This window comes from Symphalangus syndactylus, chromosome 18, assembly GCF_028878055.3.
Source record: "Symphalangus syndactylus isolate Jambi chromosome 18, NHGRI_mSymSyn1-v2.1_pri, whole genome shotgun sequence".
In the NCBI taxonomy this organism is placed as follows: domain Eukaryota; kingdom Metazoa; phylum Chordata; class Mammalia; order Primates; family Hylobatidae; genus Symphalangus; species Symphalangus syndactylus.
The window spans coordinates 108421013-108434173 of NC_072440.2; the positions used below are offsets into that span (position 1 = coordinate 108421013).

Genomic DNA, 13161 nt, shown 5'->3' on the forward strand with positions numbered 1-13161 from the left:
CAGAACAATCTGGAGAGTTAACACTTGGAGTTAAATGAAAATAAATTGTAAGGCAGACCAACTTCTAAAACACTTTTAAGCATCAGCAAAAATATAAGTTGAAACTATTGATCCTGCTGCCAATAGTTAAAACTATTGTAACAATAAATATAACAGTAAATACACTTAAGCTTTTAATATGACAATGTTCATTGCCTTGGAGATGAAGACATTTAAGTTTCTATTGTGAACATTTAACCTTGTTGATAGCACATAAAATTTTTACCAAAACATAAAGGAAAACAATCTACACCATCTTTAAATATGACTAGAACACAAACAAAATAGAGAGCTAAAAGCTATATGTGTGTCTCAGCAAAACAATCTTCAAATTCCTAAGACAAACAGAGCAAATTGAAGGCACACATAATTTGCTGAAATTAAAATCTTTGCTAAAGAAAGACTGTTAAATCTCCCCAGACTGGTAGATTATATATGTGTGTGTGTCCCTGGGAAGGATATATATATATATTAGGCCATGTGTACACACACACACACACACACGCACATACATAATCTAATGAAGCCACATGGGTACTATTTTTTGCCTTCATAAAAATAAGTAAATAAGTTAATAAAATCCTTTTCCCAGCTGTATTAGTCTGTTCTCACACTGCTATAATGAACTACCTGAGACTGGGTAATTTATGAAGAAAAGAGGTTTAATTGGCTCACAGTTCTGCAGGCTGCATATGAGGCATGGCTGGGGAGGCCTCAGGAAACTTACAATCATAGCAGAAGGGCGAAGGGGAAGCAAGAATCTTCTTCACATGGCAGAGCAGGAGAGAGAGAGTGAAGGGGGAAGTGCTACACACTTTTAAACAACTGGATCTCGGGAGCACTCACTCACTATCACGATAACAGCCAGGGGGAAGACCACCCCCATGATTCAATCACCTCCCACCAGCCCCCTTCTCCAACACATGGGGATTACAATTCGACATGAGATTTGAGTGAGGACATACAGCCAAACCATGTCACCAGCGAACCCTGGATTTTTTTCCTTTTCACTTTGAACTAGTTATTCAGAAGGTAAAACATTTTTGTACTTTGAACATACATAGCAAGGGTTATCAGTGCCTGCTTTTGTGACAACCTCTAAGTTACATATAAATGAGATACCTTCCCATACACATTCCAGGAAAAAAATAGCATGAGGGGAAAATATACACAGGTTTTTTCAAATTCCTCTCATTTTCTGAATGATCTTTTGGGGGCTTAATGATAAAGAACCACGTTTCATTCTTTAAAATGTTTACTAAAAAGAAATATCACCGAGAAAGGGAATAAGAAGAATATGGAGCTCAATTGGGAAACCTCGTCTTTGGCTTTCAAGAAGACACCACTGTGTGGGGCTTTAGTTTCACCCCACATGTGATTTTCTTGCTGTTAAAATGTCCATATGTGACATGGAAGCCCCACGGTTGAAGAAAAGTGGACTTCAGGTAAAAATAAAGGTGGTTTTGTTAATCTACAGGTTTCCACTCCCGGCCCATCTGAAAGACATAGAAAAGCAGGTTAACAGAAAACATCTTCAAGCTGTGATCTGGCCACAGTTTGTTTCTGGTTCTCTCAGGAGCTGGCATTTCTGTTGGATTCTGGATTCTGGGTGTTGTTCCTGGGAGGGGTGGGGTAGGACCCGGGACCTGCAGCACACACAGCTCCTCATGACACACCCAACGGCAACATGCCGCCGTGCAGAACCGCCGCAGGAAACATGGAACACTGATTTCGAAATTAGCTTTTGTGCAGTGCTGATGCCCACTCCATTTCAGTTCATCTAAAACACCCCTTTCCATTCCTCTGCCCCTTCCTTCGTCTTCTCCCCTTTCTCACTCCACAGCCCCCATCCTGACCAACCAGCCTTGAGCATGCTGAGTCTACAGCAGTGTTTGAATCTGGATCGTTTGGTTCAATCATGGTGCTGAATAACTCTCTTGAAGAGCTATTTAAGCCATCCTCCTAGTACCAAGACCACTCTAAAACTAAGCCCCAAAACGTGAACATCATCTAGAGGCAACATTTAAAATTTTTAAAATTATGTATCCATAAGTAAAATGAATCTCTTTTACCTCTAGTAAAATGTTCAGGGTGTTTAATTCCATTTGATTCATACGACAATTCTATACTAAGGAAAATAGAGTACTATAATAGACCTGAAATCAAATTTTATGAAAGAAGAAGCCTGGGCAACATAGTAGGACTCCCTCTCTCCAAAAAAAAGAAAAGTAGCCAGACGTGGTGGTTCATGCCTGTAGTCTCAGCTACACGGGAGGCTGAGGTGGGAGGATGCTTGAGCCTGTCATTGTGCCACCGCACTCCAGCCTGAGCGACAGAGGGAGACCCTGTCACAAGAAAAAGGAGGAGGAGGAGGATGAAAAGGAGGAGGAGAAGGGAGGAGGGGAGGGAGGGTGGGGAGGAGAGAAGAAGAGGGAAGAACAGGAGGACAGGGGTGGGGAAGAAAGAAGAAGGAAGAAGATGACGAAGGAGTAGGAGGAGGAGGAAGAAGAGGAGGAGGAGGGAGGGAGGGAGAAAGGAAGAAAGGAGGGGAAGAAAATCATGAGTTCCAGTCCCATGCCTGCTCCCTCCAAGCTACAGGACTCGTGTGACTTCACGCCAGCCACCTAACCCCTGCGGGTACTTCACAGTAGAATGTCTGTTGGGAATTCTGTGATATCTAAATTTGTTTCCAGCTCTAACAAACTATGATCCCACTATCATTCTCATTTTACAGAAGACAACTAATGTTCAGGGAGGAAGAGTAAATTGTTCAAGACCCTGTGGGCAACAAATGGTGGAGGACAGGCCAGGGCCTGGCTCTCTCAGCCCTAATCCATTCCTTCCACAGCAGCTTGCTGGTCTAAACCACAGGCACTAGGGCAGCTGGAAAAGAAGTCACCAACAAAAGTAATTAGAAATGCAGTTTCAAAGTTCTTTTTCCAGCACTAAAATATATCCTCAGAATGCAGCCAAATCAAAGTAGATGTGCTCTGTAGCAGAAAATTATTAACTAAAAGATGCTCAGGATGAGATGGCGATGGTTCCAATTTGATTACAAATTTCCCCCTTACAGTGTTACAAATGTTCTAGTCAAGTCTAACAACAAATCAAGAAGCCCAAATATGGTGAAATAATAGCTTTTCTTTCTCCTTCCATGTGCAACACTGTATATACCACTAATTGGCAGATAGTCTGAAACTGGTCTGATCTTTAAGAGGACTTGGACCATCCTAGAATCCCCGTTGCCATCTTTGTGCTAACCAGCAAGAAGCTCAGCCAACCTGGAGTCAAGTGCAGGCCTCATCTTAGTAGGGACTCTGCCTGTCTTCTCTCGCTTGGTAACAGAAACAAAAAGACAACTACCCAAATGGAGTAACTGGAGTCGCCGACATTTCTTAGTGCCTTTTGTGTGTCCGGTATGATTCTGCTTATGGTAAGTAATTTTCCCAACAGCCTATGAGTTGGTTATTACTATTAGCTCTAAACTGAGCCACAGACCTCGTGCACACTCTTAATGAGAGAAGCCAAATCTGTATACTGACTTGAGAGTCCATTCTCTTAGCCACCAAAAATGTACATAGGATTCTACTGTCCATTTAGGACATATAAGGCATATATATACCTATATCGGCAACTGTATGTACATAGATGCATGTGTTGTGTACAGATAAAAATAGGTATGTATAATTATTATAATATGCCTTAATTCGCTTTTTAAAAGGGAGACCACATTAGAGATAACGATGTAAAGATGTGCCATTCACAAGGTGGCTAAGTCACTCTGGAATGCCAGGTGTGGGTTGACAGTGTAAGAAGGAAAGGTCGGCCCCAACGGGCAATGATTCACCCAGTCTCGCTAACGACCCTCTTCCCTCCCAGACTTGCACAGTTACAGAATAGAGGAAGGAATTCCACATGAATTTCGGCTTACAATATGTTTTTAAAAACTTACAGTCTTGCCAACGAAATATGAAATTCACGATTTTAATATTCCAACAGCATACCTCTTTAGCATAATGTGAAAAAATGTCCACTTTTATTTTCATTTGTCTTGTGATCCTTTCTAGTGTTTGACTGTTTTCTTCACAACCTGGTTGGCATTTTGTTCTCATGGCATTTGTTGTTTTATTTGTTACCCCTGAATCATGTGTTTCTGACGGTCATGCCAGGCATGCCTACGTGGGCAACTCCGGCGTCTCAGGTGGCTGCTCTCGGTGTGGCTGTCCCAGGCATGGCTGTTCAGAGGACTCTTGTTCCTCAGGTGTTTGTTCTTCTTGTCTTGGTGACGATTTTTCTTGTGATTGTCCCATCGGTGGTTCTCTGTGGGCTTCTATTTCTACTGGGGTTTCTAGTAGTACAGGTGTATTTTTTTCCTCTAGAATGTCATGATTCTTTTTCTTGTTTTCAGTAAATAAAATAAAACAAAATCACCAATAAATCTAGTAGCCATCTAAATCAACTGAAATAAATCATAAAAAGACAAACATTGCTGCTATATCATTGACTTAGTAGTGACAGTGATAATACTAACAAAAATACTTTTCACATAGGGTATTACATGTGCAATGTGTTTTTGCATGCATTATCTTGAACAAGCATAAAATACGATGAGATACCATCAGAGAAGCTAGAATCAAAGGTGTGTTACCAGACGCTACTTACACACACACAATCCATTAGTCATTTAAAAATAGAAAAGTCACAGGGAAGATTCTTGTTTTTTCTGAATCAGTGAAACCGAAAAGGCATTTTTAGTAAAACGAAAAAGAAAGAAATCAGAGTGCAGGAGAATCCAGAGGCCATGTCCTTCAGAGTAAACCTCAACTCATGAGAACCAACCTTCAGAGCTCAGGAAGAATACCGCATAGCAATCAACCTTTCGCCGGCCAAACTACATTTCCCGATGCTAACACTACCTTTCCTATGGGGATGAATGCCATTTGGCAGAGGAAATTAAAAAGATGCTCCTGAAAACTGAAAACAAAACCGTTTGAAATAACACTTGAAAAGATGTCTTCGGCGAGAAGCCTCACAGAGCCTGAGAGGGGCCAGGTCGCTCGGCTGACACGGAGAACTCGGCACGTTCACACACTGCCTTCCCCAAAACCTGCTCATCCCCTTGTTTTCAGAAGTAACGCGCAGACCCAAACCAGAAACCTCGACTCCAACTTCATTCTCGCCACCCATATCCACTTTGTGCCCAGTGTGGTCCATTTTATCCACTCCCAGGAATCTGTCACTTCCTGTCTGGGTCCCTGGGTCCCACCCCTGCCTGGGTCCAAGACTCCACTCCCGAAAGAGAGAATACGATGCACACACATGATACTCTCATCCCTTTCCCTTCTCCCCCTGCTATCACAGCCACTTCTTAGAAACATAAATTTGATCACATCGTCTCCCTGCTTTAGCATTACCTACAGGATAAAGACCAAAATCCTTACTTTGACAGATGAGGGCATGGGGACAATCGCCAGGTGACCACCAAAGATGTGGAGCTGCCCGAGACTGTGTTACCAGACAGCGCACAGCCAAACGGGGCCAGGCGACTAGTTCAGACCAAAGGGATGTGAAACGTGATGTGTCCCTTCTGGGCTGAGATGGCTGGGTATCGAATGTGGCTTCCTACGTCTTTCCTTCTCCTCCTGTAGCAAACTCAGAGACCGTGTGTTGAGGACAGCAATGACAAAATCAAGGATCCCTGAGTCACCGTGTGGAGGACAGCCACCCAGGAAAGCCTCCAATCCACAATAGGCTGCTGTGATCAAGAAATAAGGATTTATTGTGTAAAGCCACTGAGATTTGGAATTGATTTTTTTTTTTTTTTTTACTACAAATTAGCCTTGCCTCTTCTCACTGATGGATCTTAAAAGCTGAACCTTGTCTGTATCTCCATCTTCCTCACATACTATTCCTTCGTCAGGCACATTCACTTTTTGCTCCAACTGCCCCAAACTAGTTGCACTCCCCCAATGCACCCTCACTCTTCCATGCACTTCACTAAGCTGACCCCTCTGCCCACCACCCCCTTCCTCACCCTGTCAAGTTGGCAAATTCCTACAAGCCCTTCCCCATTCATTTTCACAATCCTCTCATTTATAACACATTCTATAAATCGCTGCAGCCTCCCTCCTAGGCCCAGACAGTCAATCGTTCTCTCTGTGGTATATTTCCAGGGTATCCAGTACACACCTCCATTTTCACACATATCTCTCTTGTTAGACTTTCTTGTCTATAGATCTGTGCCCAAACCCCAATACACATGAGCTTCTTGAGAAAAACAAAACTGAATCTCATTCCAATGGATTCCCTCCACATTCCGGACAGCACTTGGCCCAAGGTCAGCAGTCCCATATTGTCTTTCTATTTTTAAAAAATGATTAATGGCACGTGAGTCCTGCTGCCTCCGTCCACTTTCAGATTCATCTTGAACAAGGCACCTTCCTTTCTGGGTTTCAGTCAATTCTCTCTTTGAAAATAGGGATAAAAATATGGATCTTTAGGAACTGTAGGATTAAGATGACATGACAATGAAAGCACATTGTGAATGGAAAAAATGGATATATACATGATATGATACTCATCATCACATAAAAGCTTAAACAGAAAAAAAGGAGAGGGTTATAGAAGAAAATACAAAGACTGTCACACAGTGATGTATGACTATGTGCCAAGCAAAAGGCAGGGGCTGAGTGCTCTGAAGGCCAAGCGACCCTCTGCTAATCCCACAGGAAGACCTGCCTGGCTGCTCACGCCTCGCGCTAACGTAGCGCCCTCCTGCACCTGTGCATGATTCTCTGCATCAAGTCTGTCTCCCCCACTAGAGGGCAGGGATTGCGTTTACTCTTCTTTGTTTCTGAAGTGCCCAGCTCAGCCTGGCACACGAAAGAAACTCAGAAAACGTTTGATAAATAAAAGAATCAAAAATAAATAATGAATGAACCAGCAGTCTGCTAGTCCCACATATACGCACTCCCAAAAACACATAAAATTAGAATGTGCAGAATTAAAAATAGATTTAAGGTATTAAAATGTATGTATATGAATATTAATATATTATGTAATATAAAATGATATAAAATATTAATATAAAATAATATTTGTGCTGTGTTACTACAGAGTAAAATGCATTTTCAAAAACTTCTGCGTTCACCTTGCCTTTTGAATCCAATCATCTACGAGACGTTCCTGGCAGTGCGTCTGTGTGCTCTGGTGGTTTTCATTCAGAACTCAACCTGCAACCCACCAGGCACCTGAGTGCAGCTGAAAATGTCTCCCCTAAGGATACTCATGTGTGTCTAAAGCCTCCCGTCTGAAACTTGTACTTCTTATCACAAGTTTCACGAGCTTTTCTTTACAAAATATTATAAGAATAAATGCAGTGAAAGATTAAAATAATTGAACGATGGAAAATCTGCCAAAACCGCATTGTTGACTGACAGATTATGCCACTGTATGGTATGCCAAAATCTTCATTTGTCAGCTGACCTGGAACCTGCCATATGCAAGACGGTTTAGAGGGCTCCATGCATAGTCATGAGAGTGTGGTTTACTCAAAGTCCACGTGAGCACATGGGGAAGGCTGCCTGTCAATGGGAAGCTTGGTGACACCCCCCACGAAGCAGTGAATCACGGGGCCTCGCTGCGGACACTTTCACTGCGAAACTCGCAGAGTGGCCACCTGCACCGTGCCCTACATCACACAGAAGTGTCCGTGAGTAAGCACTGGTCATAGGTTCTCTTACTAGGAAACAGAACCACTTTTTTACTCTTGCTGAGGTTCTTGAGAGATGCTGGAAACAAACAAACACACAAAAATCCAGACATTAGTAAGCTGACCAAAAAGTGTAAAATCATGGTATTTTAATGTAAGATCTATGGATAAAAGAATTACTGGAAAGTAACCATTTTGACTAGTTTAGAGAGCATTTAGGGCCGATTTCATAAAAAATACAACTATGCTTTTATTATGCAAAAAGCCATGCCAACATTATGCAAATTGTACCTTCTGAAATTACAGGGCACTGGCAGAATTTTGATCTTATTTTTCTTCCCCTAACCCCCGCCAAAAAGCGTATTTTACTTGAATTAGGTTTTCTTTCCCTTCTTCCTCACAGGATTTCACAGCAGGCAGCCAGCCGCATGCGGTGGCACTTCCTCTGCTCTATATGAGATTTACGAGGTGACAGGGTCTTTCCAGGTGACCCGGAAAATGCAGGTGCTGGGTGTTCTCTGCAAACAACCAGCAAATATAAACCAGTTCGGCTTACACAGCAGCTGCTTTGTAAAATCTCAATAGTAAATAGCAACAAAAGTAGAATACTCACTCTAAAATGAAAAATACCAAAACTACAAATGTACACTTACATCAACACTCACAAGATAAAACACACAAATGCACACAAATATAATATAAATAAATGCAATAAAACTTTTCCACAGATCTGCCCCATTGAACATCTTCTCCGACAATTCTGCTTTGATTTCAGGTATTGTGAAGCCCACTGGCTTCTCTACCAATTCAGTAACTTAGCAGGAAAAGATTTGTTCTAGTCTAGATAGACGCCCATAAGTGTACCTGTGTGTCAAAGTTTCTATCAGCATAATTAACACAGAAATCTTTTGCTAATAAGCACTTCAGTTCAACTGAACTCAGTAGCCAAATAATGAGACTGAGGCTGTTCTGCAGCCCTGACATTTTGGCGAGTGAGATGAAAAAGACGTGTGGGAGCAGATGCGGGAGCTGACAGCCGGCGAAGGAGGAATTCGAGAAGCCGTCAGAAGAGCTGGTTGGAGAGATTAAACTGCCAACAGCAGCAGCTGGGGAAATCTGAAAATTGGAGCAGAGGGAAAAACGAACAGGAATGAAGAGTTTCAAGAGCAGGCTCACACAATCGTGTGAGGTCAGAGGCCACCAAGAATCAGACTTACGATAACAGCTGGATGAGTTCAGAAAAACCACTGCCTTTCTCCACAAAGAATTTCCTCAATTGTACATTTTAAGGTATTATGTGATTTGAATATTATGTAAGTACCGTATTCAATACTCGGTTTAAAATCTAGTTTTCATTTTCACTTATTTTTGTGGCTGCCAGAAGCCCCAGCAGCTGCTAGTTATGAATTAAGATGTCAGGCTCAAATTTGTGAAAATAAATCCAATGTTTTGGTTGAAGGTATAATTAGTTTGTGAAAAGTTAGAAACCCGGAGATAGACAGCATTTAATTTCTGTATTTGGTAACTATTACCTAGGCAACTGATTTCTCTGTGAGCTAAAACGTTTTTAAATAAATCAGCAAAGACCTTACCAAGTCCTTACAGGGGACTGCAAGTTACATCAAAAAGTAGTTTGAATTCACAAAATCTCTGATGGTGGCTTGAAGGCTTTCCTGTCCCCCTGTGGCCCTAGATTAACGGGTTAACCTAATAATCTCTCTTGCAACCACTATAGTTTTTTTATTCTTAAAATATAAAAATATTTTTACTTTCTGTATTCAAACATGCTCATCATAGAAAATCTGAAAAACAGAGCAAAGCCAAAAAACAGAAATAAATGTAAATCATAAACCCACCATTTGATATAAGTTGTAACCTAAATAAGTCCAGCAATAGGGAATAAGAACTTAGCTCTAATTTTGTAGCCTTGGGACAAACTTCTAGACGTGGATAGCTGGTTCAAAAGGCATAGGTGTTTTTCAGACTTCTAAGACATACTTCAGAGTGTGACTCTCCTGAGGACACAGCCCCACAGTACCCTCTCAAATGATGCCTTTCTCTTCCACACGCTTGAACCACCAGCCATGGAAGTGGATAGGGGCCCTTCTTGCAGCCACCAATGTCTCCAGATCTTTACCCCATCCTCCTCCCTAAAACCCTTCAGCCTCTTTGAAGTTCCCGTCATCAGACTGTACTATTCATCCCCCTTTCTTCTGAGTAGTTGTCTACTGAGCTCCAGGCCACACCTCTTACTCTTAGCCCATGTCAGCCTTTGGTGTTTGGTCTCTCACTCTCTCTCTCTCACTCTCTCTCTCTCAGTCTCTGTCACCATCCTTGGGGACCACAACAGTTTCTCAATACAAACCTTCCAATTGTGGTTTCTCAGTACCTTGGCCTCATCACATCTGATGATCCTGCTCCTTACCACAGACCACACCCTAGACCCTGTGATTACCAGGAATTCTGAACCACCTCATTCCACCCTCCCGTCTTTACAGCTAATGCCCCGCTCCAATTCTCCTACCTCATCAGCACCTCTGTGCCACCAGCCCTGCCACCATTTCACCCTCCCACCCCTGACTTGTCCACATCCTCCTTTACCAACTCTGGAGCCACTGCCTGCCCCTGGACACACCTTCCACTCGCGATCACCACCTTCAAGGGCTCCTTAGTGCCACGACATAACCCCAGGTTATTTCTCCAAGTAACTATTTCTTGTTTCCTTTTTCTTTAAAGCTCCACCTCCCCACTCCACACTCATAGTTCACGGCCCTGCCTCTGTGTATGAAAATAAGAGCACTCAGAAAAAACGTCCACAGGCCCTACCCCACACTTCCTCGCCTCCCAGAATCTGTGTCCACATCCTCTGCCCTCTCCTGTACTACTCCAGAGGGGCTGTCCTGTTCCTGCATAGGACCAACCCTCCCACCACACACAGACTCCACACGGCTGGCTGGCTGAGGAAGGTCCACCCAGCAGTTATAGCCTCTCTTGATACTGTATCCTCAGTTTCTTCCCCTTTAGATGAGAACAGACATGCTGTAATAGCCACGACTCCTCAAAAAGAACCCAGCCTTCACCATGTGCCCCTCCAAAAAGGACCGAGCCTTCACCATGGGCCCCCTCCAAAAAGAACCGAGCCTTCACCATGGGCCCCCTCCAAAAAGAACCGAGCCTTCACCATGGGCCCCCTCCTAAAAGAATCCAGCCTTCACCATGGGCCCCCCCACCCCCCAGAAAGAACCTAGCCTTGACCATGTGCACCTATAGCCACTGCCCCAGTGTGTGCTCCCCTACGGCCAAGTTCCCGCCGAGTGTCCCCTGTGCCTGGTGTCTCCATTCCCACTACTTCCATTCTTTGGACCAGCTCCTATTAGGCTCATACTCATCTTTCTACAGGAACCATCTGTTGTCAGGCTATGAATGACTTCTATTTGGCCAAATACAAGCCGGTTCTCAGCTCTCACTTTGCTTGATCAGCAAAATTCAACTCGATTGATTGCGTTCTCTGATTGCTCTAATGCCACTCCTTGGCAGATTTAGCAAAATACTCCGAATACCGTTTTCACCTGAAAAGGCCCTTAAGCGATTGGCCAGTGTACTTGTGTTCCTACTGTGGTCCATGGTGCCTTCATGTTCCTCAGAGGTGTCTCAGGGGTCCAGCAGGTGGGCCCCAAAGAGACGCAAAGGAAGGCTGAAGGATTCCAACCAAACAATTCCTTTTTTCTCTGCTCTGCAGACGGCAGGTCCTTAATTATATTCCACTTGGGGAAAAAAGGAGTTCTGGTGCTTCTTTTAACGTTTTATTTTGAAACAATTTTAGATTTATAAGATAGTACGGTATTACAAGATAGTTGCAAAGATAGTACAGAGAAGACCAGTGTACTCTTTTTTTTTTTTTTTTTTTTTTGAGATGGAGTCTCACTCTGTCGCCCAGGCTGGAGTGCAGTGGCGCGATCTCGGCTCACTGCAAGCTCCACCTCCCGGGTTCACGCCATTCTCCTGCCTCACCCTCCCAAGTAGCTGGGACTACAGGCACCCGCCACCACGCCCAGCTAATTTTGTGTATTTTTAGTAGAGACAGGGTTTCACCCTGTTAGCCAGGATGGTCTCTATCTCCTGACCTCGTGGTCCACCTGCCTCGGCCTCCGCAAGTGCTGGGGTTACAGGCGTGAGCCACGGCGCCTGGCCGGCCAGTGTACTCTTTAAGCAGCTTCTCCTGATGCTAACACCTTACAAAATCATGGTACTTTATCAAAACCAAAATTAACATTTGTGCGATACTATTTAACTGTTAATACTATTTAACAGACTTTATTTGGATTTCCCCCAAACTAACGTGTGTTTTCTGCCCCAGGATCCAGTTCAGGACAGCATGCTGCATTTGGTTACTGTGTCTCCTGGTTACCTCCAAACTGTGACAGCTTCTCAGTCTTCCCTTATTTTTCACGGTCTTGATATTTTCAAGGAGTACTGGTTGGGTATTTTGTAGAATGTCCCTCAATTTGGGTATAGCTGATATTGTGTCATAAACAGACTGGAATTATGACTGGAGGGGGACAGTTCCACAGAGATAAAGTGCCCGCATCATACCAAGAGTTATATTACATCTACATTAATTCATCACTGGTGAGATTAACCTTGACCACAGGTGGGTGGTGCTGGTCAGATTTCCCCACCATAATGTTTTCTGATGCTTTCTTTCAAATACTAAAAATCAATGATTTTGGCTGGCCACAGTGGCTTATTACTGTAACCCCAGCACTTTGGGAGGTCAAGGCAAAAGGATCATGTGAGGTCAGGAGTTTGAGATCAGCCTGGGCAACATAGCAAGACCCTGTCTCTACAAAAATAACAAAAATTATCCAGGCATGGTGGTGTGCACCTGTAGTCCCAGCTACTTAGGAGGCTAAGGTAGGAGGATCACTTGAGCCCAGAAGTTTGATGCTGCAATGAGCAATTACGATGCCACTGCACTCCAGCCTGGGTGACAGAGTAAGATGCTGTCTCAAAAAGAAAAAAAGAGTTGGAACCAACAACGATAGACTGGATTAAGAAAATGTGGCACATATACACCATGGAATACTATGCAGCCATAAAAAAGGATGAGTTCATATCCTTTGTAGGGACATGGATGAAACTGGAAAACATCATTCTCAGTAAACTATCGCAAGGACAAAAAACCAAACACCGCATGTTCTCACTCATAGGTGGGAATTGAACAATGAGAACTCATGGACACAGGAAGGAGAACATCACACTCCGGGGACTGTTGTGGGGTTGGGGGAGTGGGGAGGGACAGCATTAGGAGATATACCTAATGCTAAATGACGAGTTAATGGGTGCAGGAAATCAACGTGGCACATGGATACATATGTAACAAACCTGCACATTGTGCACATGTACCCTAA

General features: G+C 43.3%; 1 protein-coding gene across 6 annotated transcripts in view; it reads right to left on the reverse strand.

Annotated features, from left to right (window-relative positions):
- Window positions 1–1276: 1276 nt before the first annotated feature.
- DCDC2C (doublecortin domain containing 2C) overlaps window positions 1277–13161 on the reverse strand; it is a 141717-nt gene continuing 129832 nt past the window's right edge. For 3 of the 6 annotated variants that reach the window (XM_055253195.2, XM_055253196.2, XM_055253194.2), the window contains exon 10: window positions 4047–4436. In XM_055253195.2, coding sequence (XP_055109170.1) covers window positions 4215–4436 — 222 coding nt within the window. In that variant the 3' untranslated portion in view covers window positions 4047–4214. Of the gene's footprint in view, window positions 1536–4009; window positions 4437–13161 lie in introns of those variants that run through there. The other 3 variants (XM_063624015.1, XM_063624017.1, XM_055253193.2) reach the window with 2 other exon arrangements.